Source organism: Halichoerus grypus, chromosome 6 (genome assembly GCF_964656455.1).
Source record: "Halichoerus grypus chromosome 6, mHalGry1.hap1.1, whole genome shotgun sequence".
NCBI classification, from domain to species: Eukaryota; Metazoa; Chordata; class Mammalia; order Carnivora; family Phocidae; genus Halichoerus; species Halichoerus grypus.
In genome coordinates, this window is record NC_135717.1 from 161,365,060 (window position 1) to 161,392,638 (window position 27,579).

General features: G+C 42.0%; 2 protein-coding genes across 9 annotated transcripts in view; one reads left to right on the top strand and one right to left on the bottom strand.

The window, feature by feature from the left end:
- The window catches only part of GLT8D2 (glycosyltransferase 8 domain containing 2), a 63,752-nt gene extending 48,763 nt beyond the window's left edge, over positions 1–14,989 (bottom strand). For 2 of the 4 annotated variants that reach the window (XM_036103686.2, XM_036103669.2), the window contains exon 1: positions 2,449–2,651. The gene's annotated coding sequence lies outside the window, so the exon portion shown is untranslated. Of the gene's footprint in view, positions 1–2,117; positions 2,255–2,448; positions 2,652–6,140; positions 6,253–6,535; positions 6,808–11,860; positions 11,952–14,805 lie in introns of those variants that run through there. The other 2 variants (XM_078076495.1, XM_036103677.2) reach the window with 2 other exon arrangements.
- Positions 14,990–15,097: 108 nt separating this feature from the next.
- The window catches only part of HCFC2 (host cell factor C2), a 65,012-nt gene continuing 52,530 nt past the window's right edge, over positions 15,098–27,579 (top strand). For all 5 annotated transcript variants that reach the window (XM_036103605.2, XM_036103588.2, XM_036103611.2 and 2 more), the window contains exons 1-3: positions 15,098–15,279; positions 16,728–16,876; positions 18,235–18,395. In XM_036103605.2, coding sequence (XP_035959498.1) covers positions 15,117–15,279; positions 16,728–16,876; positions 18,235–18,395 — 473 coding nt within the window. In that variant the 5' untranslated portion in view covers positions 15,098–15,116. The remainder of the gene's footprint in view (positions 15,280–16,727; positions 16,877–18,234; positions 18,396–27,579) is intronic.

Below are 27,579 nucleotides of genomic sequence, written 5' to 3' on the forward strand. Positions count from 1 at the left end.
CCACCCAGGCAGTCTGGCTCTGAGTTCTCATTCTTAACCATCTTAACAGATACTGTAGCCAACCACTTTCCATTGCTGATTGCAATCATTGTGTCAAGCAACTGACATAAACTCTGTGATTTAACTTCCCTCCATAAGACTTGCACCCTGCAGTTCGCACATGCATAAAACATTTTACAGAGCACTTCATCTTAAACCACGCGAGCTAAGAGTCATGAACAGGACAAGAGCATGCGTTCACCTGAAGAAAGGAGAAAGAAGGACAAAATCAGGACTCGGGAATTTGGTCTCTCACAAAACATCTCTGGCCTTTTTACTTTTTGCTCTAGCATGAATGGTTTACTCAAGATCCTCCAAAATACACAGGACAGAGAAGCCAGATGAGGGAGTCTTCGTTTTGTGGAGGACCTGTTCTGCTTTCTCCTGTGTTGGAATGAAGTATTCTTTCGCAAAATGGTTTCACAGCAGGTGTCAACAAACTATGGGCCCTGCATCAAATCCTGCCCATTTTTGTAATAAAGTTTTATTGGAACATAGCCAGGTTTATTCTTTGACGTTTGGTCTCTGGCTCATCTCACACTAAACAGCAGATCTGAGTAGGTGCAAAACAGACCATATGGCTTGCACAGCCACCAATCTGGCCCTTTGCAGAAAAACTGCTGATCCCAGCTGTCCACTTTAGGCCAGATTTTCTATATACCACTATGGCACAGGTGCTCATCTCATGTCCTTAACTAGGGAAGGAAGAACACTACCTCCCCTTCGGTGTTGGCTAGGGGAGGTGTGAAATAGCACGTCTATAAGAGGAACCAAAATGAAAACAAATGTGGCCAGAACAGCACACAAAGTGTGCTCTGAGAAATGTTAATCAACGTTACGTGATAAAACAGTTCTGGGGTCAATTGGGAACTTCGGTGGTAAACAACCTTAAGCAGATTTCTCTACTGCGGGACTTCTCAGGACCTTTAAAATGCCATTATGCCTTGAGATCTCTCAGAGGGTGATATGGTTCACAGAACGTACTTTCCCCATGGGCCTATGTTCTTTAGAACATTCTTTGGGAAATGCTGAAATAAAATAAGTATTTAGAATCATGCTCCCTGGGAACTAGAAATGAAAACTATGTGAACTGTGGCTTAATGAGCATGTCTTTCTCTCAGTAAGGAAAGAAAATGAAGAAGAAATGAAAAGAGCCAGGTGGAAAAAAAAAAAAGAAAGAAAAAAGAAAGAGAGGTGTTTGAAGGGAAGAAGGAAGGAAGCAGGGCCCTGGAGAAATACCATGGGAGGAGCTGAGGAACACTTGGAGGACTGGACTATCAGAGGGAACAATGTGCCAAAGGCTGGGGCTGCCACCCACGCAGGATGTGTGGCCACGTCCATCATCACCATGGTCATCGTCAGCACTACCGGGGCCTCCCTACTCTGCAGATCCTGTGTTATGTCCTTTAGACCTACGATGTCACTTCATTCCCATTTTACAGATGAGGAAATAGAGGCACAGACAAGTAAGTAGTCAGAGTCAAAGCTTATAAAGCTTGTAAGTGGCAATGCATAGATTCAACTCTGTGATCTGGCCCCAGAACCCACGTTCTCCCCACCGCACTGCCCTGCTCTACTTGTACCTGCATTCGACCGAGGGCGGTAAGCACAAACAGGATTCCGTACGGAGATGCGACACGAAGCCATTTGGAGGAAAAGACAAAACCAACCAACCAATGTCACTTTGATAACTGACTACACAGGGAGCCAAACAGCTAGAGGACTGATTTTTCCCCCTCACAGGACGGCCAGATGTTTAGATAGCATGTTTTCTTCTTCTCCTTCTTTTTACTCTTGTGTTAACTATTCCTTCTTAACTCCTATCATAAGTTATCTATCAGGCTTATCCAAGGTCCTACATTTGCTCCTAAAGTGAACATAATAGTTTTTGAATGTTAAGAAAGCATTTTCAACCCAAACACGACAACTACTGTATTTATAAGCCCCATTTAGATTTCCACAACTACCGAGTCTTTTTTTCAGGTTCTGAAAACATGAATCACAGCTCAATTAAATCTTTTGTGGCTCAGAAATGTACCTGCATTTAAATACTTGCATTAATCTACGTCCTAGCTTACCAATGACTTCCATGCTTAAAGTATGATGAAAATAGTAAATCACACTGGTCAGGAGAGTTAAACCCAGGTCTGGAAAAGCAGTCTAGCATGTAAAAAACAGAGTATCCTGGATTTGCTGCAATGGCAAAAAAAAAAAAAAAAAAAAAGGAAAAAAGAAAAATGGTTGCCGCGGCATGCTACAAACATTGGCTGGGAGCTCCTGAAGGCGAAGTTCATGTGGGACAATCCACTTCTGATTTACATTCTTGAGTCTACAGCAAAACAAAGGGCTGCTGCAGGCGGGCAGGGAAGAATGGAAAGACTGCCACACTGCTCGTCAATTTCTGTTTACCTGGTGAATGGTGAGGGCAGGGCTTTGGGCTCCTCGATCCAGAAGAGCTGTAGGGCAGAGTGTTCAACTCCTGGCTGGCTTGGGGTTGCTGCCCTTCACGCTGCTTCGGCTGCTTCTAAGATCCCATTGGAAAGCCCAAAGGGCTGGAGAGCCCCAAGGCCAATATTACATTTCCAAGAGAGTATTCCTCCCCCTGCCCCCAACACCCCCCCACCCTTTGCTTGCGTTGACTTTGGAGAGGCTCGGGTTTCTTCCACTCCTGCGCGGAGCAGCTGGGAGAGTTGGGAATCAGGCGTTGTGCTGGCTGCCGGGGTGAGGCGGCCCCTGAAACCACTTCCAGATGTGCTTGGCAGGCTGGCTCGCATGGCCAGACTTCCTCTGGCATCCTCCTCCAGCAGTCTGCATGCAAATCATTTCGAAAACAAAGCAGCTCTGGAGGAAAAGATTCAAAACCGGAGAAAAGCAAATGCTTGGAGGGTGGATTTCCACCATGCGTTGGGTCTAGGGTAAACTTTGAAAGAGCAGAAGTGGAAAAAAGAAGTTCATACTGATTTTCAGAATCTCAAATTAGCCACAAGTTTCTCCTGAAATCCCCCAGTCATTAAAGTGCTGTGGTCCCCAAATTAAAGCCCAGCTAACAGCTATGGTCTCATTTTACCAAGGCAATGATAGCAATAGGAGTTTTTAAGATGGTGTGTTTTGAGCCTGAACATGGAAAGGAATCAGGCAGGGAGTCAACCCCACCCAGCTCTGGGCTGTTCTCTTTCTGCTATTGATTCTCAGAAACCCAGGAAATGGTGCCAGTACTTTGCCTGGGATCAAAAAATTTATTTCTGCAACCTCTCTCCTTAGCTCCTATAAGGAAATGAGGATCCCTCTACTCACCGGCTCTTTTTAAGTGGCATTTCCCGATAGAATATAATGCAGGCCACCCCGTAATTTAAAATTTTCTAGTAGTCACCTTAAGATAAGTACAAAGACAGGGCACCTGGCTGGCTCAGTCGGAAGAGCGTTCAGGTCGTGAGTTTCAGCCCCATGTTGGGTGTAGAGATTACTTAAATAAATAAATAAATAAATAAATAAACTTTTTTTTTTTTTTTAAAGATTTTATTTATTTATTTGACAGAGAGAGACAGCGAGAGCAGGAACACAAGCAGGGGGAGTGGGAGAGGGAGAAGCAGGCTTCCCGCCGAGCAGGGAGCCCGACGCGGGGCTCGATCCCAGGACCCCGGGATCATGACCTGAGCCGAAGGCAGATGCCCAACCGACTGAGCCACCCAGGCGCCCCAATAAACAAACTTTTAAAAAGAGAGAGAAAGAGAGTAACCATGTGCCAGGCACTCGGCTGAGCAGTAAAAGAAAAAGGAAAAGGGAAGTACAAAGAGGTAAAATTAATTTTAATGATATATTTTATTTAACCCAATATATACAAAATATGATTTCAACATGTAATGATACGTTGTTTTTTGTATTAAGTCTGAAGTCTGGTGTGTATCTTATGCTTATAGCACATGTCAATTCAAATACTAAATTTCATCAGAAATGAGTGATATGTATTTAGATTTCATATAATTTGCAGTTTAAAAATTAGGTTCACATACTCAGGCTGTTCCAAGCATACTTAAAAGCTTTCCAATAATGAATCAAGTATCAGTTCTTCAACTTAAATTCATTAATACTAAGTAAAATTTAAAAGCTAGTTCCTCGGTTGCACTAGCCACATTTTAAATGCTCAACAGCCAGTGTGCCTAGTGGCTACTGTATTGAACAGTGCAGCTCTAAAGGGTTTAGTGGGTTTGTTTGGTTTTTTTTTTTCAGACTTGAACTTGGAGAGTGGGAATATCTGGAATAGCTTCCCTTTGTGTAGAATTTTGAACACTGACAAAGCATCTTCACATCTTCTATTTCGTTTTCTTCTCATAACATTCTCATTAGTAAGTTCAACAGAGATGTTGTTTGCCCCAATTTGCAGATCAGCAAATGGAGGCTTTGAGCATGCTAATGTCCCAAGCTCCCAAAGCAAGTTGGTGATGAAGCCCAGACTGGAATTCTCATCGGCAGTTCTCACCTGTTTCTTACTTGAGGCATGCTTCAAATACTAGGATCTCTGGCTACAACTCTAAGGGTGAAACTGCATCCAGGGCTTTTGCATTCTTCACTTGGCGGGCCTTTAGCATCCAGGCACTGTTCGTATGGACTTATCCGCTGCCCTGGCGGTGTTCCCTTACATACCCCTATCCTAAAGCCCTCATACCATCCAGGAAATATGCCATTTTTCTTTGAAGCAGGCTTGACATTATGCTATTCCTCTTTTCTCTTTACTCCCAGGAGGTATACTCTGTTTTAAAGCACAACTTCACCCAACGTTTTAGCTAACAGACATAGTTGTCATGTATTTATCTCTGGTTGCAGCAGGTCCATTTGATCCATGGACCACCTGCGGGAAGTGAGAAGGTCCAGCGGCAACACAGAGTGCACTCTGAGCACTCCTGTTCTAATCCTCATGGCCCTCACATGAGCAAAAATATCAACAATTTCCTGTCCTTCCAGAATCATGTGCTGTCAGGAGCAGTGGGACAGTCAGTCAGATGTGTCCCAAAGCATTGTGGTGGGAAGCCCTCCAAGCTGACTCCTGCTTACTCCAGTTTCCTCCAAAGACCAGGTTTTCTCTCCCTTTGCATCTCTCATCCACTTAGCAGAATGCCTGACCCAGTGTGAGAGCTGGTGGCTAAGTAGGTTCAGAGAGTATGACAACCAAAGTACCCCAGAGGGGGCTCATAATTGAAATAAGAATTCTGTTGTTTTCATAGGCTCTGCTTGCTATTCATATTGGCTTCCATCTGGACCCAAATCCCTCTGCTCATTGCCCTACTATCTCCAACTTGGGATTCTCTCTCCTTTATTTCTAGGGGGCCATGTTCTTTTTTTTTTTTTTTAAGATTTTTTTTATTTATTTGAGAGAGAGAATGAGAGAGAGAGCATGGGGAGGCAGGGCCAGAGGGAGAAGCAGACTCCCTGCTGAGCAGGGAGCCCGATGCAAGACTCAGTCCTGGCACTCCAGGATCACGACCTGGGCTGAAGGCAGTTGTGAAACCAACTGAGCCACCCAGGCGCCCTGGGCCATGTTCTAAGGATGCAAGAGGCTTATTACCTATGACCTAGATTTCCACATTGTGCGCACACGCTCTTCCCTGGGGAAGAAATGAGAACACAAAGAGATGCAGGTTTTAAGGGACACTCTGAGAAGTACAGTGGCTACCAGCATGGGCTCTGGGGACAGACAGACACACCCAACTGTTAGCTCAGACATTATACTGAACACATCACTCAAAACCACTCACCTGTGGTTTCCACAGCTATAGAGTGGGGAACCTCCTGGTGAGGGTTAGAAGATATCATTCATGTAAAGCATTCAGTAAGGGCTCAATACATGGAAGTTATCACAGTTATCTCCCCTTGTCTGTGGAGAGTCTACTCCCAGACCCCCAGTGGGTGCCTGAAACCATGGATAGTTCCAAAACCCTATATATACTATGTTTTTTTGCTACACATATATACCAATAATAAAGTGTAATTTACATATTAGACAACAATAACGATAAAATACAACACAACAATATACTGAAATAAAACCTATATGAATGTGGTCTTTCTTTCTCTTTCTCTCTCTCAAAAGATCTCATTGTACTCACCTTCTTGTGATGATGTGAGATGACAAAATGCCTACGTGATGAGACGAGGTGGACGAAGTGACGTGAAGGATGCCCATCCAGCATCACAAGGGGGATTATCCACTTCCCGACTCTGTTGACAGAGGGTAACAGAAAGCTGAGAAAGCACAACTGCAGATAAGGGGGGACTACTGTATTTTTACTGTCAGATGAAGACACCCCTAGTTCAAAGTATGAACTAAGGAAAGGACTTATAACAGTAAGCTATTTGTAACTTTTTCTTAAAAAGTCCAAAAGAGTGATATGCTGTTGCAAACACTGCCAGTAGCCTACTTAATACCCCTCTCTGCTTCTTCCCTTGAACTAGAAACACTCTTTCATTTGGAGGCAGCAATGGTCCAGTTACAAATACTCACCTCCTGCTGTCTGTCACTTCCTAAAAAGCTATTGTTTTCCTGGCAAAGAGCCGTTTGGTGCCTTTTGCCATTTCTTCCTGTCTGAAATCCAACCTTGATGCCTGGAGGTAGACTATCCATCTTGCAGCTCTGGGGCTGAAAGGGCCACACTGTGCTGCTGCATATGGCCACACCAGCTACGCACAGATTATGGTATTAAATCGGTCAGGGTCCTGGCAGGATACGGACGGCTCACTCCAAAAGGCTAATGGTGGCGACTCTGCAAAAAGGCACTATTTGAAAAGGTCTGTATTAAGGAAACATGGTTACGAGTGTCGCAATAAGGTGGTGTTAGCAACTGCAGGGAGGTATGACCACCTGTAACCCTGAAGGGTAAGGCATGGGAGGAGTTACTAGGAGTGGGAAAGTAGCTGAATGGACAGGGCTACCCAAGAGGAGCAGCCGGTGTTGACCCACACTAAGGGGACAGGGGGCTAATGACCCCAAGTTTACCATCTGACTCATTCATCTGTCTGATTCAGCAGCCCTGCACATGTTAGGGAGGACAGAGCAAGAACATGGGAGGAGCCAAAGTCCCTCCTGGCCCTGGGAGTCACCAGAGCAGCCCCGCACTAAGTGATCTGAAACATCTAACCACATGAAGAAAACAAACCATTGCATGGGTATGTCACTTTGGTCAGGTTTCAGTTACATGCCTGAATGCAGTCCTATGGGATTTATAGGCATCTTGTATTTGTGGTATCATTAGCTGACACGGTGTGTATCTGAGTCATTATTATTCTGTGTTTATTTTTTATTAGTTGAGAGTCAAATGTTCATCATTCCTTCTTACCCAATGGGCCTGCCTTGGCTGAGTGTACTGCTTTGTAGATAAGGTCCTAGATAAAATCTATTAAGGCTGATAAACGGACTGAAAGGAAGGAAGAAGCTTTGTATAGGAGCAGTGAATCACTACATTGGGTCAGGCTGACAGCCTCGATTATCGATTATCGCCCCATCTCCCTGGGCTGGGCTCCAAGGTCACCCACGTGGGGCAGGAAGTGTAACTCGAGGAGTCTCCATTCCCTCTCCTTTTCCAGATGGGGCTCAACGATGGGTCACCTTCTCGCCCCGAGCGGAGGTGCTCTGGGCTCTTCTCTGCTACCCCCTAGGCTGTAGCAATTGTGCTTGCACCTGACTCTCGACCTGGAGACCATCGTTCTCACTGAGTATTTTTCTTCCTTGACTCATGTACCAGTTCCCTGTTCTGGTAACTGGTGTAGGCTCTACCTGGCCTAGAGTCCTGGCTTGCTCTTGCCAGCTGCCCCCATCATGCCCTGGCCACAGCTCTAGCCAAGACCCATGGCTGGAGCCCTGTGATCTGTGAAAGACCTCTCAGACACCATCTGCTTCTTTCATCCCAGGAGCCCTGCCTGCCCCGCCTCTCTGCTGCTGAGTCCTGCCCACCTGCCGGCACTCCCCAAAACTCCTTCCCAGACCTCTGCCAATAAGCCCTTGGCTCAATCCTCAGTTGAGATTAAGGTATCCCTTGGACACGGTAATTTACACGCTTGGCTGAAAACACAGAACTGTCTGCCACCTCCCAGCACCAGCCCCTCTCTCTCCAGCTGACTCCTCAGTGGCCTGTGGCTCAGAAGGAAGAGTAGAAACAGTAGTAATATAATGAAAATGACAAAGATGATACAAGTAAAACAGTCTACTGCTTACTAAGTGCTAACTACCTGCCAGGCATCACACAGAGCAGCATAGCCCTTGCTTTGCATGGCAACAGCACAAATCTGTTTCCATGGCTTAGTTCGATGACATCAGGCGCTCATCAGGCGCTCAACAGCCCAATTCACAGTTCATATCTGTTACCACAGTATATTAACTGTGAGTACTTGCCTAAGGACAAACTCTGCTGCTAACTTTTTAATCCATGAAATTACTCTGCAAATAACAGATCCAAATTGTGATCTGTGACCAATCATGTCACTTGCCTAACAGTCAGCCAGTGATTGGTCACTGGACATTTGTTACTCAGTTTATGTACAGACAAAGCATCTATAGCTTGTGTTGCCTCCTTAATTCCCGGTGATATTTACAAAACTCTTGTGATATTTACAGAAATGGATAATAGAGAGAATTGGCCAAGAAAGACAATAGGGTAGCAAAGAAACAAAAAGTGGTAATTTTCAGAGTGAAGTTCAAATCGAAGGTAAATGGAGGTATAGAAGAAAGGGCTGGCTGTGGGATCACACTGTCACTATGGAACTCTAGACATGCAGCCCGAAGAATTTAGTAAAGGTGACTTGATGGACATAAATGCAGAAAGTGGTTGTGCAGAAAAGGATGAAGATGTTTCCAGGGAAGAGATGTGAATAAAAAAATTCATCTTAAAGGAATTCTCAAAGATATTTCATGACGTTGAAATTGCAAAGAGTAAAATATGGAAAGCTGATCTAAACCTGGAAAGCAGTATGACAATTTGTCAAGGCACAGAAAAGATGCTCACTCTGTACAGTAAGTTATATGGCAGAAAGGCAAGCACTGCTCAAACTACTCTTGAAAAGTTTTTTTTTTAAGATTTTATCTATTTATTTGAGATAGAGAGAGAGAGAAAGAGAGAGAGAGTAGGAGTGGGGGAGCAGAAGGAAAGGGAGAAGCAGGCTCCCCACTAAGCAGGGAGCCTGATGTGGGGCTCAACTCCAGGACCCTGAGATCATGACCTGAGCTGAAGGCAGACACTTAACTGACTGAGCCACCCAGGTACCCCACTTTTGATAAGTTTTAAACAAAAACCAAAAAAATCCAAAAAAACCCCCAAACATTTAATTCTCAATGTTTCTAATGATTCAAATTACAGTATAGCAAATAAATACTAGGTCTACTAATTTTTTCATTTCCCTAGGCATTTATTTTTTTTTTTAAGATTTTATTTATTTATTTGACAGAGAGAGAGCACAAGCAGGGGGCAGAGGCAGAGGGAGAGGGAGACTTAGGCTCCCTGTCTAGCAAGGAGCCTAATGTGGGGCTCGATCCCAGGACCCTGAGATCATGACCTGAGCTGAAGGCAGATGCTTAACTGACTGAGCCACCCAGGCACCCCTTCCCTAGGCATTTAAAACCAATAGTAAGAGTTTTAAATATTTTGACAAAAATATTTAAAGTTCACAGCACAATTGTAATTTTTCCCCATTGAAATTTAAGACCACTTTGCAACTCATGTGGTCATTTTTAGAGAACTATACTACTGGGGCGCCTGGGTGGCTCAGTCAGTTGGGTGTCTAACTTTTGGTTTTGGTTCAGGTCGTGATCTCATGGGTGGTGGGATTAAGCCCCACAACAGGCTCCAAACTCCAAGCTCAAAGGGGTAGTCTGCTTGAAGTTTCTCTCCCTCTGCCCTTCCCCACCCCTCCTAAATAAATAAATCAATCTCAAAAAAAAAAAAAAAAAAAAAAAGAGAACTACACTACTATGCAAAGCAAGGACTGCCTGTACTTTACATATATTATCTCATTTGGTCTTTAAAACAACTCTAAGAAATAGATGCTATTATTATCCCCATCTTATAGACAAAGAATCTGAGGCTCAAGAGGATAAATAATTTCACCAAGACTACACAGCTAGTAAATGGCTACACCTACTGAATTCTAAATCCCATGACCTTAATTCTTGCTATGTTGAAAATCCAGATACCTGATGGGTGTTTGATATGGGGGAGCAAGAGTGAAGGGGGAAAAGTAGTGAGAGATGAAGGTACCTTCTCTAATGGAATCCTGAATGGCTAGAGCAGCACCATCCATTAGAGCTTTCTGTTTTCTATATACACTTATAGAATAGAAATATTTATGTAATCTATAATCTATGGTATAGAAACATAATATATTCAACCCTAGTACACATGTAAATCCATGTGTACTTCTGAATCCACCCTTCCTTGATCCTTCAGGATCTTGCTCCATCAAGTGTCAATTCTCCCTAAGGTAGGCCTAGTAGGTTAGCTCAAGCAACTCTCATTTCCAACTTTATTCTTCCTTGCCTGCTTCTCATTATTGAGGCTGAAAACAGACAAACAAACAAACAAAAACAACTACTTTCCCAGACTCCTGTAGCCACCCTCCTGCAAGATAAACCCCAATGTCTGTTTTCTTCTTTCTCTGTAGCAGAGCCTTGAACATTAGCTGGGAACATGGCCATTCTAAATGAAAACTACATGTCCCAGATTTTCTTCAACTAACTGTGGCCTTGTAACTAAATATTGGCTTATGGGATGTAAGCAGAAATAATATGTATAATTCCAAAATGTGTTCTGGAGAAGGGAACATTCCTTTCCCTTACTCTCTCCTGTTGGCTGGAATATAGATGCAACAGCTAGAGCTGAGGCAGCCATCTTGGACCATGAGTTGGAAGGAGGAATTCCAATCCAGAAAGTCTACAAATTCCTGAGGACTTTGGTGAAACACAGCTGCCATGCCTGCCGGCTTTGGACTGCTATGACCAAAATTCATTTATATGGGAGAAATAAACACTTTTAAAGCCATTGTTTTTTTGGTATTTCCGTGAGTATAGTGAATGTAATCTTTTTTTTTTTTTTTAAGATTTTATTTATTTGACAGAAAGAGACACAGTGAGAGAGGGAACACAAGCAGGGGGAGTGGGAGAGGGAGAAGCAGGCTTCCCACTGAGCAGGGAGCCCGATGCGGGGCTCGATCCCAGGAGCCTGGGATCATGACCTGAGCCAAAAGCAGATGTTTAATGACTGAGCCACCCAGGTGCACCTAGTGAATGTAATCTTAATATACCAAATGCCCTAGTTCTGGCCAATGAAACCCAAGGCAAGTGTGCTGGATGACTTCTAGGCAAGATGCTTTTTCTCCCTGTAAAAGGAGAGTTCTATTTCCCCATCCTGGCTGTCTTCCTGCTTTTTATCTTTGGGCATGGTTATGAGAGGACACAATGCCCAGAGCTGAAACAACCACCTTATGACCACAAAGGAAAGGCCAAGAGAAATTCAGAGCCACTAACCAGAACTGTGACACCACTGAACTAACCCCAGATTTCTTATGCAAGATAATGAACAGCCTTATCATTTAGCCACTGTGTTGGATATTCTGCCACTTATAACAGAAGCATTTCCAAATGACATATTCTCTTGCTATGAATGTTTGTGCCCCCTCCCCAAATTCACATGTTGAAATCCTCACCCCCAAGGTGATGACACTAGGAGGTGGGACCTTTGGTATTTCGGTGTGTAGGTCATGAGGGTGAAGCCCCTCATGAATCGGATTAGTGCTCTTATAAAACAGACTTCAGAGAGTCACCCGTTCCACCATGTAAGGATACAGCGAGAAGTCAGCAGCCTGCAACCAGCAAGAGGGCCTTCACCAGAACCTGACCATGCTGCACTCTGATCTTGGACTTCCAGCCTTCAGAACTGTGAGAAATAAATTTCTGTTATTTATAAGCCACCCTGTCTGTAGTATTTTTTTTAAAAAAGATTTTATTTTTTTTAGGTAATCTCTATACCTCACATGGGGCTTGAACCCTGAGACCAAGAGTCACATGCTCTACCAACTGAGCCAGCCCCAGTCCATAGTATTTTAACAGCGGCCCAAACTGACTAAGACATCTCTATTGCTCCTTCAGTCTCTCCTTTTCAACTGCATCTTTCTTCTGGGCCCACAGTCATGCTCATGTCAGCCATGCAAAATAATGCAGTTTGCCCTGTATCCATCTCTCCCTCCAGCCACTGTGTTTTCTTTCCTTTCATGGGGAAATCTCTGTAAAAAGTAGACTATACACATTATCTGCACTTCCTTACTTGTTATTCATTCTTTGATCTTCCCTGGCTTCCCTCCTCCCACTCCACTTGAGTATTTTAATCTAGGCCACTAATAACCTCCTAATTTGCAAATCCAACAGACACTTATTTGTCTTTTTCTTATCTGACCTCTCTATGGCTTTTGGCTTTGATAACCACTTCTGCCTTTGTGAAACTCCCTTCACCTGTGGCTTCTCACCCTCGCCCCGTTTCCCTTTTGACCTCTCTGGCTCCTCATTCTGTTTCCTTCATGAGTGCCTCCTTCTGTTTTTACCTCGTAAATGTTGGCTTCTTCAAGGTGCTCTTCTGCCTCACTCTTCCCTTTCTACTCTCCTCCTAGGTACTAACTTCCATTCCTAGAGTTTCAGAGATTGAAGGTCGCTTTCTTGAGAATCAGGGACCTACTCTAAACTCCTCATTAAGCAGAGTTGAGCCAAAGCTGCTGTGGTAAAATACCATTTCCATTGGATTAAGCACTTTGTCATGGATTGAATTGTGTTCCCCAAAAAGATATGTTGAAATCCTAATGCCCAATATATGTGAACATAGGGTCTTTGCAGGTGTAATCAAGATGAGGTCATTAGGATGTAACTGTGAACTTATAAGCAGAGAAGAGACACAGATACACAGGGACAATACTGTGTGATGATGAAGGCAGAGTTTGGAGATGTAGCTATAAGCCAAGGAATGCCTAGGATCAACGGCCACCACCAGAAGCCAGGAAGAGGCAAGGAAGCATTCTCCCCTAGTTTTCAGAAGGATTGTGGCCCTGCTGACACTTTAATTTTGGGTTTCTAGCCTCCAGAACTGTGAGGCAACAAATTTCTGTTGTTTCAAGCCACATGGTTTGTGGTATTTTGTTACAGCAGTTCTAGGAAATGAATACACACTTCCTCCATTGTCCTGCACCTCCTTATCTAAGCAATTAGTTATGACTTGTAATCACCTTTCTTGTAATGTTTTGCCTCTTTCCTCCAGTTCAGGGATTTTCAGCCTTTCACATATCACAGACCAGTTTTGATTTTTTTAAAATTTGAATATCAACATTGGGTTTATAACTTTCAATTTTGCCCTTCATCTTTTGCTATAATGGCATTAAATACACACACACACACACCTACCATCTACTTACAGCATCACTCATAAAAGTTAGGACATCTTAACCCTAACCTCTCAGAAAAAAGTACAGTTCTTATTAAATATTTTAAGTTCTATGAAAAGCTCATTGCTTTGTCCCAATACTTTCCCAGTATTGTTTCAGATACATACTTTGTAACAGAAACATTTATGTATGTGACAAAGAAAATATTAATACATAAATATTCATAGACTCCTTTCTTTGTTTCCAGCCATCTTCCCCCTCCTTTCCCAAATTCTTTTTGACCATATTGTAAAATTGGGGTAATCGGTGAAAGGAAAAACGTGAGAAGCAGGAGCTGAAAGAACAGGGAGAATTCCTTTTAAAAAGATAATCACTTCTCAAAGGAAAGTTTAGATGGATGAGGAGGTGGAGAGGCAGGCTCAGGACTGAGAGAGTTGGAGGAGAGGGGATGATACAGGTGTAGGAGAGAAATTGCTAATGGTAAGAGATGAAGAAAAAGGAATTTTAGGAAATTTGCTGTATGTTGTGTGTATTCCCCCTTTGGTAACCTTGTTGAGAGTGTGAGGTAGGGATTTAAACTGCTTTCAAAAATTTTTTTTTCTTCTGGAATTGTATCTCTTCGAGTGTGATTCTTTATAGGACCAGATGATAAGGCAGCTCAGGCTTAATAGGGTTACATATGACTGTGAGCAAATTCAGTTATTGTATAGCTGTTAGAAAAAGGGGCTATGGAATCAGAAGCCCTGCGTTTGAATCCTGGTCCCAATCTGCTTCTGCTGAGTCGGTGGGAGAATTACTTTACTTCTTTGTGCCTCATTTCCCCATCCACGAAAGGGAGATAACAGTACCCACTTTACTGGATTGTTGGGAGAATCATGAGTTAATACACATAAGGCAATTAGGACAGCGTTTGGCCATGGAAGACCTTCAAATGTCAGCTAGTAATAAAACGGAAACCTACAGATAGTTTCCCACCTGCTGAAACAAAAAAACCTTTCGCGGCTAACTGTTGCTAAACTTCTCCGCGTGACACCCAACAAAACCTCAAGTGCCTGAGCAGGCTTAGCTCCCACCTTCCCCCCGGCGTCCTCAGGTTCGGCCGGGGCGTCGCACTCGCGGCCGCTCGCTCGCGCGGCCGGCGCCTCCCTCCTCCCGCCTTCGCGGGCATCCTCGACGCCTGGGCGCCCTGGGCGCGCGCGTCACCCGCCGGCCGAGGCCAACTTCCCTCTCTCCTCCCCGCGCTCCCGGCACTTCGAACCTCTGCGCGAGCTTTTCTCCCCGTTGCGCTGTAACGGTTCAAAGGGTCTGACTCGCCCGCACATCCTAGATGCTCAATTAAAGTGGCCATAAAGGAAAACGCTGTACCTTCTCCCGCAAATACAAAACGGGGGGCCCTGGGTGGGGAGGGGAGACTCGGTCGGTAGGAATGTCTTTACACCCCAAGGCCCGTTGCCCAGGGTGCCAGGCCCGGACGTTATGCCCGGGGCTGAGGGCGGGGCTCCCTTCCCGGGACCCCTCGGTTCTCCGCCGGCCTCCAGCCTCGCCCGGGACGCCCGCGGTCACGTGACCCCCCCACCCCCGGCGCACAGCTGGAGGCGGGTCCCCGCCCTCCCCCGGGAGCGGCGGTGCCGGAGCGGGCGCGGTGCATTGTGGGCAGAGGGGCGGGGGTTGGGAAGATGGCGGCTCCCAGCCTCCTCAACTGGAGGCGGGTTTCCTCCTTCACGGGGCCGGTCCCCCGCGCCCGGCACGGACACCGGGCCGTGGCCATCCGGGAGCTGATGATCATCTTTGGAGGGGGCAACGAGGGCATCGCGGACGAGCTGCACGTCTACAACACGGGTAGGCGCGGCGGCGGCTCTGCGGCCCCGCCTGTGGGAGCCGCGGAGGGGGAGGGGAGGCGAGGCGGCGGCCGAGGCCCTGACAGCTGTCACCGCCGGGTCACTGCATCTTCGGGCGGGCAGCTGGGAGTGTGGCTCGGACGGGCGGCCGAGGTTCCGCAGTGTCTTTGGTGGCAGCTCCGTTTCCCCAGGGCCCGCGGGGCAGAACCGGGCCCGGAGCGGGGCGCGCCGGCCCTCAGGCAGGCGCTCCCGGACCCCTCTCCCCAGCCCTGCGGGCGGACGTAGGCAAGAGAGAGACCATTTCCACCCGCCAGGGCCTCTTCCCTAAGTCTTTCCCACTCCGGGGGTCCGAGATCCCTCCCCTGTCAAAAACCAAAACCAGCTCCAAACCCAAGCTGCTCCGGGCCATTCTCGTCTTTGCCTGCGGTCTTTCCTTAGGAGGAAACGAATCGGGGCAGGGGGAGGGCTGAGGGGTGGTGAGGAGGGAAAACGAAAGGCCTGGTACTTTCACCCCAAATACAACCCCGTATCTGGCAGGTGGCAGTCAAGATTTTTACCCCACTGGTAACCCTCTTAACTGGCGGGGAAGTGGTTCGTTGGTGAGACCGGCGCCTGTCTCTGCATAGTTGTGTGTGTGCTGAAGCTCGGCTGTGCAGCGCTCTCGGAAAGAGGACTGTCAGCTTGAGCACCGCTACAAATCACAAGTGCCCCTGGCCGGCGAGGCCCTGCCTTTGAGTGCCTCGGGATAGAAAGGAGGGTGGAATTTCATTTTCCCCAACTTGTAAATGTGCCGGCTATCAAGAGGATAGTGTAAGGCTAATTACTGAATTTTGGGTCTATGTCATGATCAATGACTTTGACCAAATAACTTAATCATAGTGTTCATTTTAAGGTTAATAAAATAGTGGCGTAGGAGGAATTTCATTTTTTCACCCTGTCCTCCTCCTGGCACTCTAATATATAGTTTAAAAGTTACTTGACAATTTGGTATAGTGTAAAAATCCTGGCTTTAGAATAAGTTAGACCTGGTTTGAATTTTGCTCTGCCAGTTGCCCAGGGTCATCGCTAAAGTTACCAAACTTAAATGTCAGATTTTCACTTGTAAAATAGAGATGATGATACTCACCAAGTAGGGTTTTGGTAAGAATTAAATTATACAGATCAGGGTTTTTCAACCGGTATTGCCACTTTGAACCAGAGAATTATTTGTTGTAAGAGCACGCGCTGTGTATTGTAAGGTGTTTGGCAGCTTCTCTAGTCTCTACCCACTAGTTGCCATTAGCATCTCTCCCCTCCCTCCAGTTAGACAGCTACACATTTTTAGTTTGCTCCTGGGGGCAAAATCATCTCCAATCTCCAATAACCACTGATACAGATGATAAATACAAATACTCATAGTTTGTGGTAACTGTTTATTATAATTGGTTTTAATTTTATTTTGGCAACTAGTTACAAATCAGTGGTTCCTACCTGCTGTTAGAGGAGACATCCCTCCAGGTTGCGCTGCCCATGGATTTGTCTGTGATGGTACCAGAATACTAGTATTTGGGGGAATGGTTGAATATGGAAGATACAGCAATGAGTTATATGAGTTGCAAGTAAGTGTATTTCAAATTTATCTCAATGTGCAGCTTTAATAATGATATTGCTCCTAATTCTTTGAAAGATTGCAAAATATTTCATTACATATTTAAAATAGTATGAGCTTCACATTTTATAGCTTCAAGGAAAATGTTTCCACTTCACTAAAAAGCCAGAGTTTCTAATGTAAGTCTTTTTTCAATACCCAGTGTAACAGTTGTAACATTAAGATATCTGTTACTTAGCATCAGTTATATATGTTACATGTTTAGGTTTTTGTATCTTAGTTCTTCAATTTTAGCAGCAACAGAAGCATCTGAGGGCTTGTGAAAACACAGATTGCTGGGCCCTGCCCCCAGAGTTTCTGAATCAGTATTGTCTGGTGTGGGGCCTCACCCCTGGCATTCCTTCCAAGTTCCCATGTGCTGATGCTGGTCCCGAGACCATACTTTGCAAACCTTTGCCTTCGTTATAGAGATTGTTACCCTCACACTAATAAACACTCCCCCCCCCCCCGCCCCGGCAATACATACAAAAAAAGTGTACAATTTCATATGTCCTTTATAAATTTGATTCTGTTAAACTACACTCAGAGCCCTCTATGACAGCCCTTAAATGACTTTTAACCAACTGAGCTAACCGGCCGCCTGCCCTTAAATGACTTTTATTTCTGAACTGTGCATATGTTCACAGGGTTGTTATCATGAGGACATCTGCTAATTGAGAGGTATAGGTGAATTATACCTATTCATAAACAAATAGTTTTAGATAAATAGAACATCCATAGCCAGAGCATAAGTTTTGGAGGTTGGTTTGTTAAATGATCATTATTTATGCTTATTTAAAGGTTGAAATACAAACTATCTATGGATTACCTAATTTCAGAAAGTAAGACTATATAAATTTCATTTAATCTTAAAGCTGTGTATATTTAATTTTTCATTTGAAAAATATTTTTGAATTACTGGTGTTTATTACTATGAGCTTAGGTTGCTGTTGAGGAAAGCTGTGAATATGCAAGACTAGACTGACTTTCTTTCCCTTTTTTGGGTGGGGACAGAGGGGCAGAGGGAGAGGAAGAGAGAGATCTTGAGCAGGCTCCACACTGGGCCCCCATGCCCCTGAGCTGAAATCAAGAGTTGGACTCTTAACCGACTGAGCCACCCAGGCGCCCCAGGAAGACTAGACTGAATTTCTGTTACAATGTTTATTTTAGTTCCAGAAATTACCTGTTTACTTGTCATTTGTCCCTGGAATAGCTTATTGGAGCCTTCTGATTGGATTTTGATTAAAATGTATTGGTATGATGTTATACTATGGACAATATAGGAATGCTTTCTTGATATTGTCTGATTGTATTTATGCTCTTTTTTAGGCAAGTCGTTGGTTATGGAAAAAAGTGAAACCCCACCCCCCTTCTTCTGGTTTACCTCCTTGTCCTCGGCTTGGACATAGCTTCTCTTTATATGGTAACAAATGCTATTTGTTTGGTGGTCTGGCAAATGAAAGTGAAGATTCAAACAATAATGTTCCCAGGTATGCTGATTCTTTTTTGGACCAAATGTTTATTTTATGACTTAGATTAAGAACATTTAATTTCTACCATTTTCAGTTATTAAAAGGAATGAAACTTAGCCTTTTACATTTACCTAACAATGAACAAATTTGTGTGCAATTGTATTTTCCTTAGTCCCTGGAATATATGTTTTCAAAACTATGCCTTTTCTAATCAGAAATCATCTTATTAAATGCTATTAATATAACTGCTTATAGCAACCTATTTGTATATATTGGGCCATAATGTATTTCACTTGTCATAAATGATAACAAAAAGTAACAAATGGTTGTTTTCAAATTAGATGCCTCTGAGAATTTGGTGACAAAAATCTCACTATAAAATGAAGTATCCACTTTTCATACAGGAAGCTGTTACAGTGGTTCACACAAGCAAATACTTTTTGAACCAACTGTCTCCTTTTTCCAAACAGAACTAATCACTACCTCATTTTTTTTGCATAGTGTTTTGATCACATTGTCATTATAGCACTCAGGATTTGGAGATTTAGAGTCCAAAAGGCAGTTTTCTGATTCACTGTTTACCATGTGTGTCCTTTAGTGGAAGTAATCTAATCCTGTTTTCCTTGACTGTGAAATGGAAGTGATTAAATATCTACATTTCAGTGTCATTCTGATGGCTAAATAAGATCGTTGGCATCATTTTCAAAGTACTTGCAGGTTGCCATCAATATAGTACCTACATTACATTGATGTTAGAGTCTTAGCTTTTTTGTCTTTTCCAAGCTTTAAAAAATGACACATACTAGGGGTGCCTGGGTGGCTTAGACGGTTAAGCGTCTGCCTTCAGCTCAGGTCATGATCCCAGGATCCTGGCTCAGCGAGGAGCCTGCTTCTCCCTCTCCCTCTGCCTCTCTCCCTGCTCATGCTTTCTCTCTCTCTGTATCTCTGTGTCTCAAATGAATAAATAAAATCTTAAAAAAAAAAAACTAAAAAAAAAATGACACATACTAAAACATCATGGTAAACTTGGAAACTGGAGAAAAGGAAAAAAATTTATCCCGCCATACTAGTCCAGATACTTTTACTTCTGGCACATGTCTTTTTCATTTTTACATTAAACAGATTTTTCTAGATACAGACTTGTAAAAGTGCAAGAAATTAGAAAGTATGTGAAGTTCTTTCTTACGGCATCACTGTCCTCCAACACAGGCAAACACATAATTCAATTTGATATGTATCTTTTAGAACCTTTTTCATGTAACATATATTAGTCAGCTTTTTTTTAGGTTATTGTGTATAATGGGCAAGGTTCTCAAGTTTATGCTGCTTGAGGGAGCAAATAGATAGATGCGGTGCTTTTGAAAGCCTCTGGTTAAAACTAGCAGATTCATTTCTGTTCACATTTCATTTTGGTCAGCAATCGAGGACTGAGTGTTCTGCCTAGCAGGAGAGGGGAGGTGGGGAAGGTTGATCTGATCCTACACAGACATGTATTCTCTTTTATGGAATTGGGATCTTTCTTTTTGCTTTGCAACTTTGGGTGTTTACCTGTTTGTTTTTGTTGTTTGTTTTTCCTTTAACAGTATGTCTTTGAGATCTTTTAGGGCAATAGATAAAAATTGACCTTATTTTTTTTTTAATGGCTGAAAAGTAGTCTGAATTATGCAGATTACTTAATCATTCCCGTACTGGTAGACATTTAAATATTTCCACTTTTTTGCTATTACCGTCTTTGCACAGGTATAACTATTTTGTTTCTGTTGTTTTTGTTTTTTTAGAGAGAGAAAGAGCGAGTGAGGGTTGGGGGGGTTGGGCAGAGGGAGAGGGAGAGAGAATCATCAGCAGGCTCCATGCATAGCATGGAGCTGGTCACAGGGCTTGATCTCATGATCCTGAGATCATGACCTGAGCCGAAATCAAAAGTCACATGCTTAACGACTGAGCAACCCAGGCGCCCCAATTTTTGTAGGATTCGTACTTGTAAATGGAATCGGTGGGAGGGAGGTCAAGGGTATTTACATTCAAGTTTGTTAGATATTCCTGAATCAACCTCCAAAGAGACAACCATTTTATATTCCTAATAACAGTGTACGGTTACAGTCTACACCCTTAACAATATTGAATTGTCTCACTCTTCTTAATTTTTGCCAAACTAATAGGTGAAATGCATTTCATGAATTTATTTTGATTTTTTAAAAACTGGTACTGAGCAGTGTCTGGGTGGCTCATATGGTTAAGCGTCTGCCTTTGGCTCAGGTCATGATCCCAGGATCCTGGGATCAAGCCCCGCATCGGGCTCCCTGCTTGGCGGGGAGCCTACTTCTCCCTCTTCTACTGCTCCCCGTTTGTGCTCTCTCACTCTTTCTGTCAAATAAATAAATAAAATGTTAAAAAAAAAACTGGTAATGACTGGGGCACATGGGTGGCTCAGGTAGTTGTGTCCAACTCTTGATTTTGGCTCAGGTCATGATCTCAGGGTCATGAGATCCAGCCCCATGTTGGGCTGCAGGCTCAGCGCAGTCTGCTTATCCTCTCCTACCCGCTCTACTCCTCCCCACCCGTGTGTGTGTGCACTCTTGTTCTCTATCTAATATAAATAAATAAATAAAATCTTTTTAAAAAACTGGCAAAGAGCTTGATTAACTATGCTTATTGGACACTTGCAATTCCTTTTCTGAAATTGTTCATATCCTTTTCATTTTTCCTTTTTAAATAATTAAACTATAAATTATATACCATAAAATTCATCCTTTTTATACATACAATTCAATGACTTTAGTCAATTTACTGTGTTGTGTATCCATCACCATAATTCATATTTTTCCAAGTCTTCTGTTTGTCTTTTTTAAAAGGGTTTTCATTTTTGTTTTGTCAGGTTTGACAATATTTTTCTTTTATTGCTTTCTGCCTAGGAAGATTCTTCTACCCCACAACTATCTAGTACATTCACAGCTTTATGTTTAAAATATTATATGTTTAAAATATTAATAGCTTTAGAATATATTTTTGTGACTAGTATGAGGATTTTTACTTTTTCTTCATAATGGATTTCCAGTTCTCCACCACCATTTATTAAATAAGCCATTTTTTTCCTCACTGATTTTAAGTCCCATCTCTATCATATCTTAAGCCTCATATAAATGAGTCTTTTTCTAGGCTTTCAGGACAAGGGGTTATGAACTACACTCTGTGGGACAAATTTGGCCTGCTAGCTACCTGTCTTTATTAATAAAGTTTTATTGAAGCACAGCCATGCCCATTCATTTACATGTTGTCTCTGGCTGCTTTCATATTAAAAGAGCAAAGTTGAGGGGTGCCTGGGTGGCTCAGTCAGTTAAGTGGCTGCCTTTGGCTCAGGTCATGATCCCAGGGTCCTGGGATCAAGGCCCACGTTGGGCTACCTGCTCCATGGGCAGCCTGCTTCTCCCTCTCCACCTCTTGTGCTCTCTCATGCTCTCTTTCTCTCTCAAATAAATAAATAAATAAAATCTTAAAAAAAAAAAAAGGAAGGAGCAAAGTTGAGTAGTTGTGACAGACCTTATAGCTTCCATAGCCTAAGATATTTACTGTCTAGCTTTTTACAGAAAATGTTTGTCAACTCTTGTTCAAGACTCTATTCTGTTTCATTAATATATTTACCTTTCTGTCATTAATTGTGATGTTTGCTATAGGTTTCTAGTATTTGCCTTATCAGATTAAGGAAGTTTTTAAAAATTTCTGGTTTGCTGATTAGTTTTTTTTCTCTCTTTTTAACCAAAAATGGATGTTCATATTCATTTCAGACATAGAAATGAACTTACTATTTCTTTGCTTTTATCCATTAATTGTGTGAATTATATTATTAGGTTCTGAAATATAAGCCATCTTTTTATTTGTAGTTAAACCCCAGTTTGTTGCATTACAGTGTTCTTTTCATACTTTGCCGAATTCATTTTGCTAACATTTATTTATATTATCTATAGTCACTAGTGATTTTTCCTATATTGACTTTATTTGGGGTAGTGGGGTCCTATTCTAATCTGATTTGAGTATCAGGATTCTGTTATTCCGGGGAACATAATCAGGGCTGTGTTCTGAGTTTATGGGAAACTTTCCATCTTTTATTATGCTTAAATAACATAATTTCTTGAATATTTAGTAGAAATTTCCCGTAATTGTCTGAGATTGGTATAATTTAGGAAGATGATCTTTGCCTAACTTTTCAATATCTCTTATAGTTATGGATTTATTTAGATTTTTCTACTTTCTGTTGAATCATTTGGTAATTTATGTTTTCCTTGAAAAATCACCCATTTCATTTAGATTTTTACATTTTTTAATAAAAATTATAAGACAATTCTCTGTATATCTTTAAAATCTCTGTATCTGTAGTCACATCTCTTTTCTCATTTATAAATGTGTATGTTGTCTTTTCTCTAATCAGACTCGTGAGTGGTTTGGTGGTTTCAAAGAACCATTTTTTAGTTTTATTGATTTATTTTTGTTTTTCACTTGTTTTCTTTATTCCATTTCTTTAAATTTTTCCTTTTTTCTCCCATCCAAGTACTAACCAGGCCCGACCCTGCTTAGCTTCCGAGATCAGACGAGATCAGGTGCGTTCAGGGTGGTATGGCCATAGACTAAATTTTTCCTTTTTTCTAACTTCTTTTAAACTTTTAATAGTTTTGGTACCTTTTCTAACTTTTTTGTAACTTCTAGTAATTTGAATGCCTATTAATTTATTTGTTTTCAGTGTTATTTTCTAATAAATGCTACACATTTTCCTCTGATTATGGCTTTGGCCATATTCCATAGGTTTTGGTAAATAGTGCTTATTGTCATTATTTTTTATTTTCTCTTTAACCCAAAAATAATTTGGCATAAATTTGTAAAAATTTCCAAATGGAAGGTTTTGTTATTGTTGCTAATATGTAGCTTTATTATATTGTGTTAAAAAATATGTGGTCTATGGGGTTTCTCCTTTTTGAAGATTATCTTTGTGGTGTATGTCAATCATGAGTTTTTGTGATTATTCCATAGGTGTTCATAAAGATTGTAAGTTCTTGGTTGTTTGGGTCCAAGGTTCTTTTATTAAATCACTGTTTTAAATTATTATTTGAAGCTTTTTTATTCTGTGAGTCTAGATCATATCAACTTCTGAATGACATGTTAAAATCTTCCAGTGTGATTGTGAATTTATTGTTTGTTTCTTGTATATCTACTTTTCAATCTGTGTGTATTATTTTGTTGTAGACTTATCTTTTGTAAATAGGACTAACAGTTGACCAGTATTAACTGGTATAGCTTACTGGCTGGCATCCATTCTGATCTGTGTAAGTCTATGCCACATCAGTTGTCAAATAGTTTTGATATTATCATAGCTGTTAATTGCTTATAGCTGGTTTCAGGGTTTTTTAAATTTTTTTAATTTTTAGATTTTATTTATTTGAGAGAGAGAGTGAGAGAGAGAATGAGTGGGGGGAGGGTCAGTGGGAGAAGCAGACTCCTTGTGGAGCAGGGAGCTGGATGTGGGACTTGATCCCAGGCTCCTGAGATCATGACCTGAGCCAAAGGCAGACACTTAACCAACTGAGCCACCCAGGCACCCTGGTTTCAGGGTTCTTTTTTTTTTTTAATTTTATTTTATTATGTTATGTTAGTCACCATACAATACATCATTAGTTTTTGATGTGGTGATTCACGATTCATTGTTTTCATATAACATCCAGTGCTCCATGCAGTATGTGCCCTCCTTAATACCCATCACCGGGCTAACCCATCCCCCCACCTCCCTCCCCTCTAAAACCCTCAGTTTGTTTCTCAGAGTCCATAGTCTTTCATGGTTCATCTCTCCCTCTGATTTCCCCCCCCTTCATTTTTCCCTTCCTCTCCTAATGTCCTCCATGCTATTCCTTATGTTCCACAAATAAGTGAAACCATATGATAATTGACTTTCTCTGCTTGACTTATTTCACTTAGCATAATCTCCTCCAGTCCCATCCATGTTGATGTAAAAGTTGGGTATTCATCCTTTCTGATGGCTGAGTAATATTCCATTGTATATATGGACCACATCTTCTTTATCCATTCATCTGTTGAAGGACATCTCAGCTCTTTCCACAGTTTGGCTATTGCGGACATTGCTGCTATGAACATTGGGGTGCATATGGCCCTTCTTTTCACTACATCTGTGTCTTTGGGGTAAATACCCAGTAGTGCAATTGCTGGGTCATAGGGTAGCTCTATATTTAATTTTTTGAGGCACCTCCACACTGTTTTCCAAAGTGGCTGTACCAACTTGCATTCCCACCAACAGTGTAAGAGGGTTCCCCTTTCTCCACAACCTCTCCAACATTTGTTGTTTCTTGCCCTGTCCATTTTTGCCATTCTAACTGGTATAAGGTGGTATCTCAATGTGGTTTTGATTTGGATTTACCTGATGGCTAATGATGATGAACATTTTTTCATGTGTCTGTTAGCCATTTGTATATCTTCTTCAGAGAAGTGTCTATTCATGTCTTCTGCCCATTTTTTGACTTGATTATTTGTTTTTTGGGTGTTGAGTTTGAGAAGTTCTTTATAGATCTTGGATACCAGCCCTTTATCGGTAGTGTCATTTGCAAAGATCTCCCATTCTGTGGGTTGCCTCTTTGTTTTGTTGACTGTTTCCTTTGCTGTGCAGAAGCTTTTTATCTTGATGAAGTCCCAAAAGTTCATTTTTGCTTTTGTTTCACTAGCTTTTGGAGATGTATCTTGAAAGAAGTTGCTGTGGCTGATGTCAAAGAGGTTATTGCCTATGTTCTCTAGGATTTTGATGGATTCCTGTCTCACATTGAGGTCTTTCATCCATTTTGAGTTTATCTTTGTGTATGGTGTTAGAGAATGGTCGAGTTTCATTCTTCTGCATGTGGCTGTCCAATTTTCCCAGCACCATTTATTGAAGAGACTGTCTTTTTTCCATTGCATATTTTTTCCTGCTTTGTCAAAGATTATTTGACCATAGAGTTGAGGGTGCATATCTGGGCTCTCTGTCCTGTTCCATTGGTCTATGTCTGTTTTTGTGCCAGTACCATGCTGTCTTGGTGATCACTACTTTGTAATATAACTTGAAATCGGGCAACATGATGCCCCCAACTTTGTTCTTTTATTTTGTTTTTCTTTTTTTTTTTTTTTAATTTTTATTTATTTATTTGAAAGAGACAGCAAGAGAGGGAACACAAGCAGGGGGAGTGGGAGAGGGAGAAGCAGGCTTCCCGCTGAGCAGGGAGCCCGATGTGGGGCTCGATCCCAGGACCCTGGGACCATGACCTGAGCTGAAGGCAGACGCTTAATGACTGAGCCACCCAGGCGCCCCTTATTTTGTTTTTCTTACAGACTTCCTGCCCCCAAGAGACTTTGTCCCCTAATAGAGAAGTTTTTTCCTGCCTTTGTATTTTATGTTTTCCATTTATTCTGCTTGTTGTTCCTTCTCCACCCCCAGCCCCCTGCCTTTGCTAGATTTTTAAAAATCATAGCAAGGTTGAACATTTGTGTATATATGTGTATGTGTGTTTGTTTATCTGTGTCTCTGTGTGTGTACATACACATTTATGCAATTTTTTTTTAAAGATTTTATTTATTTATTTGAGAGAGAGAATGAGAGAGAGAGAGAGAGCATGAGGGGGGGAGGGTCAGAGGGAGAAGCAGACTCCTCGCTGAGCAAGGAGCCCGATGCGGGACTTGATCCCGGGACTCCAGGATCATGACCTGAGCCGAAGGCAGTCGCTTAACCAACTGAGCCACCCAGGCGCCCACATTTATGCAATTTTTATTTCTCATTCTGTGAACTGTCAGTTTATATCCTTTTATTTGTATCTGTTGTGTGATTGGTTATAATCTTGATCTTGTAGGAAAATTTTACATTAAGAAAATTTTATCTTTTTCTGTGATGTGTACCAAATTTCTATTTATAGTTTATCTTTCTTTTGACATTGTTTTGTAGTGTTTTTTCCCCTAACCATCTTATTCACTGCTTTCTATAGACTATGCTTTGCTTATTTTTCCTTTTCCTTACTTTTTCTTGATTTACTGTTTTTTTCTTTCCTTCTAAAGATTTGAAAGTTACACATGCTAATTCTGTGCTCGCCTTAGTTGCTCAGAAATTATCACGTACATTTAAACTGAAAGGATCTTGTCATCTTTGAGAATAGATTACTGTCTTTACCTTCCTTTGCTTTTCCCGTATTTTCCATGTATTCTTGAATCTCATTCCAGATTATAATAATGCTAATAAGTTAGTTTTTTGGTCAGTCTTTCTTAGTGATTATTTAGATCTCACAACCATACTTATAAAGGTCAATTTAGGGGCATCTGGGTGGTTCAGTCAGTTAAGCATCTGCCTTCGGCTCAGGTCATGATTCTGGGGTCCTGGGATTGAGCCCCGCGTCAGCCTGCTTCTCCTTCTCCCTCTGCCCGCCACTCCCCCTGCTTGTGTGTTCTCTCTCTCTGTCAAATAAATAAATTTTTAAAAATCTTAAAAAATAAACCTCATTTTAAGAATATTATAAATTACTGGTTTCTTTGTACTACCATTTCTCTTATTCAGTGTATTTTTCCTGGATTTCTTACTTTTCTGGAATAACATCTAGAATCGTTTTTTCCCAAAACAATTTTATGGCTAAACTTTGAAGTTTTGTTTTTTTTAAGATTTATTTATTTGATGGGGGAGGGGCGGAGGGAGAGAGAGTCTCAAGCAGACTCTGTGCTGAGCACAGAGGCCAATGCAGGCCCGATCCCATGACCCTGAGATCATAACCTGAGCTGAAATCAGGAATCGGATGCTTAACCAACTGTGCCACCCAGGAGCCCCTAAACTTTGAAGTTTTATATGTCCTAAAGTGTTTTAATTTTGCTCTCATATTTGAGTAATAATTTGATAGGAAATATATTCCTATAAAAGTTATTTTGCTCAAAACATTGAAAACATCATGTCACAGATGAAAAGTTTAATACCAGTTTGTAGAGTTTAAAAAAAAAAAGCTATGTAGGGCACTGCTATGACATTATAGAGTGAAAGTTTTAAAAGAAAAAAAGTTGCAAAGCAACATTTGTAATATGTCTCATTTATACATATGTGGATGTTCATAGAGAGAGGTCAGAAAGAGTATTTACCAATTATTGCCAGTAGTGATTGTCCTGATTATCTAGTACCATGTAATAAACTCCTCCAAAAGTTAGCGGTGCA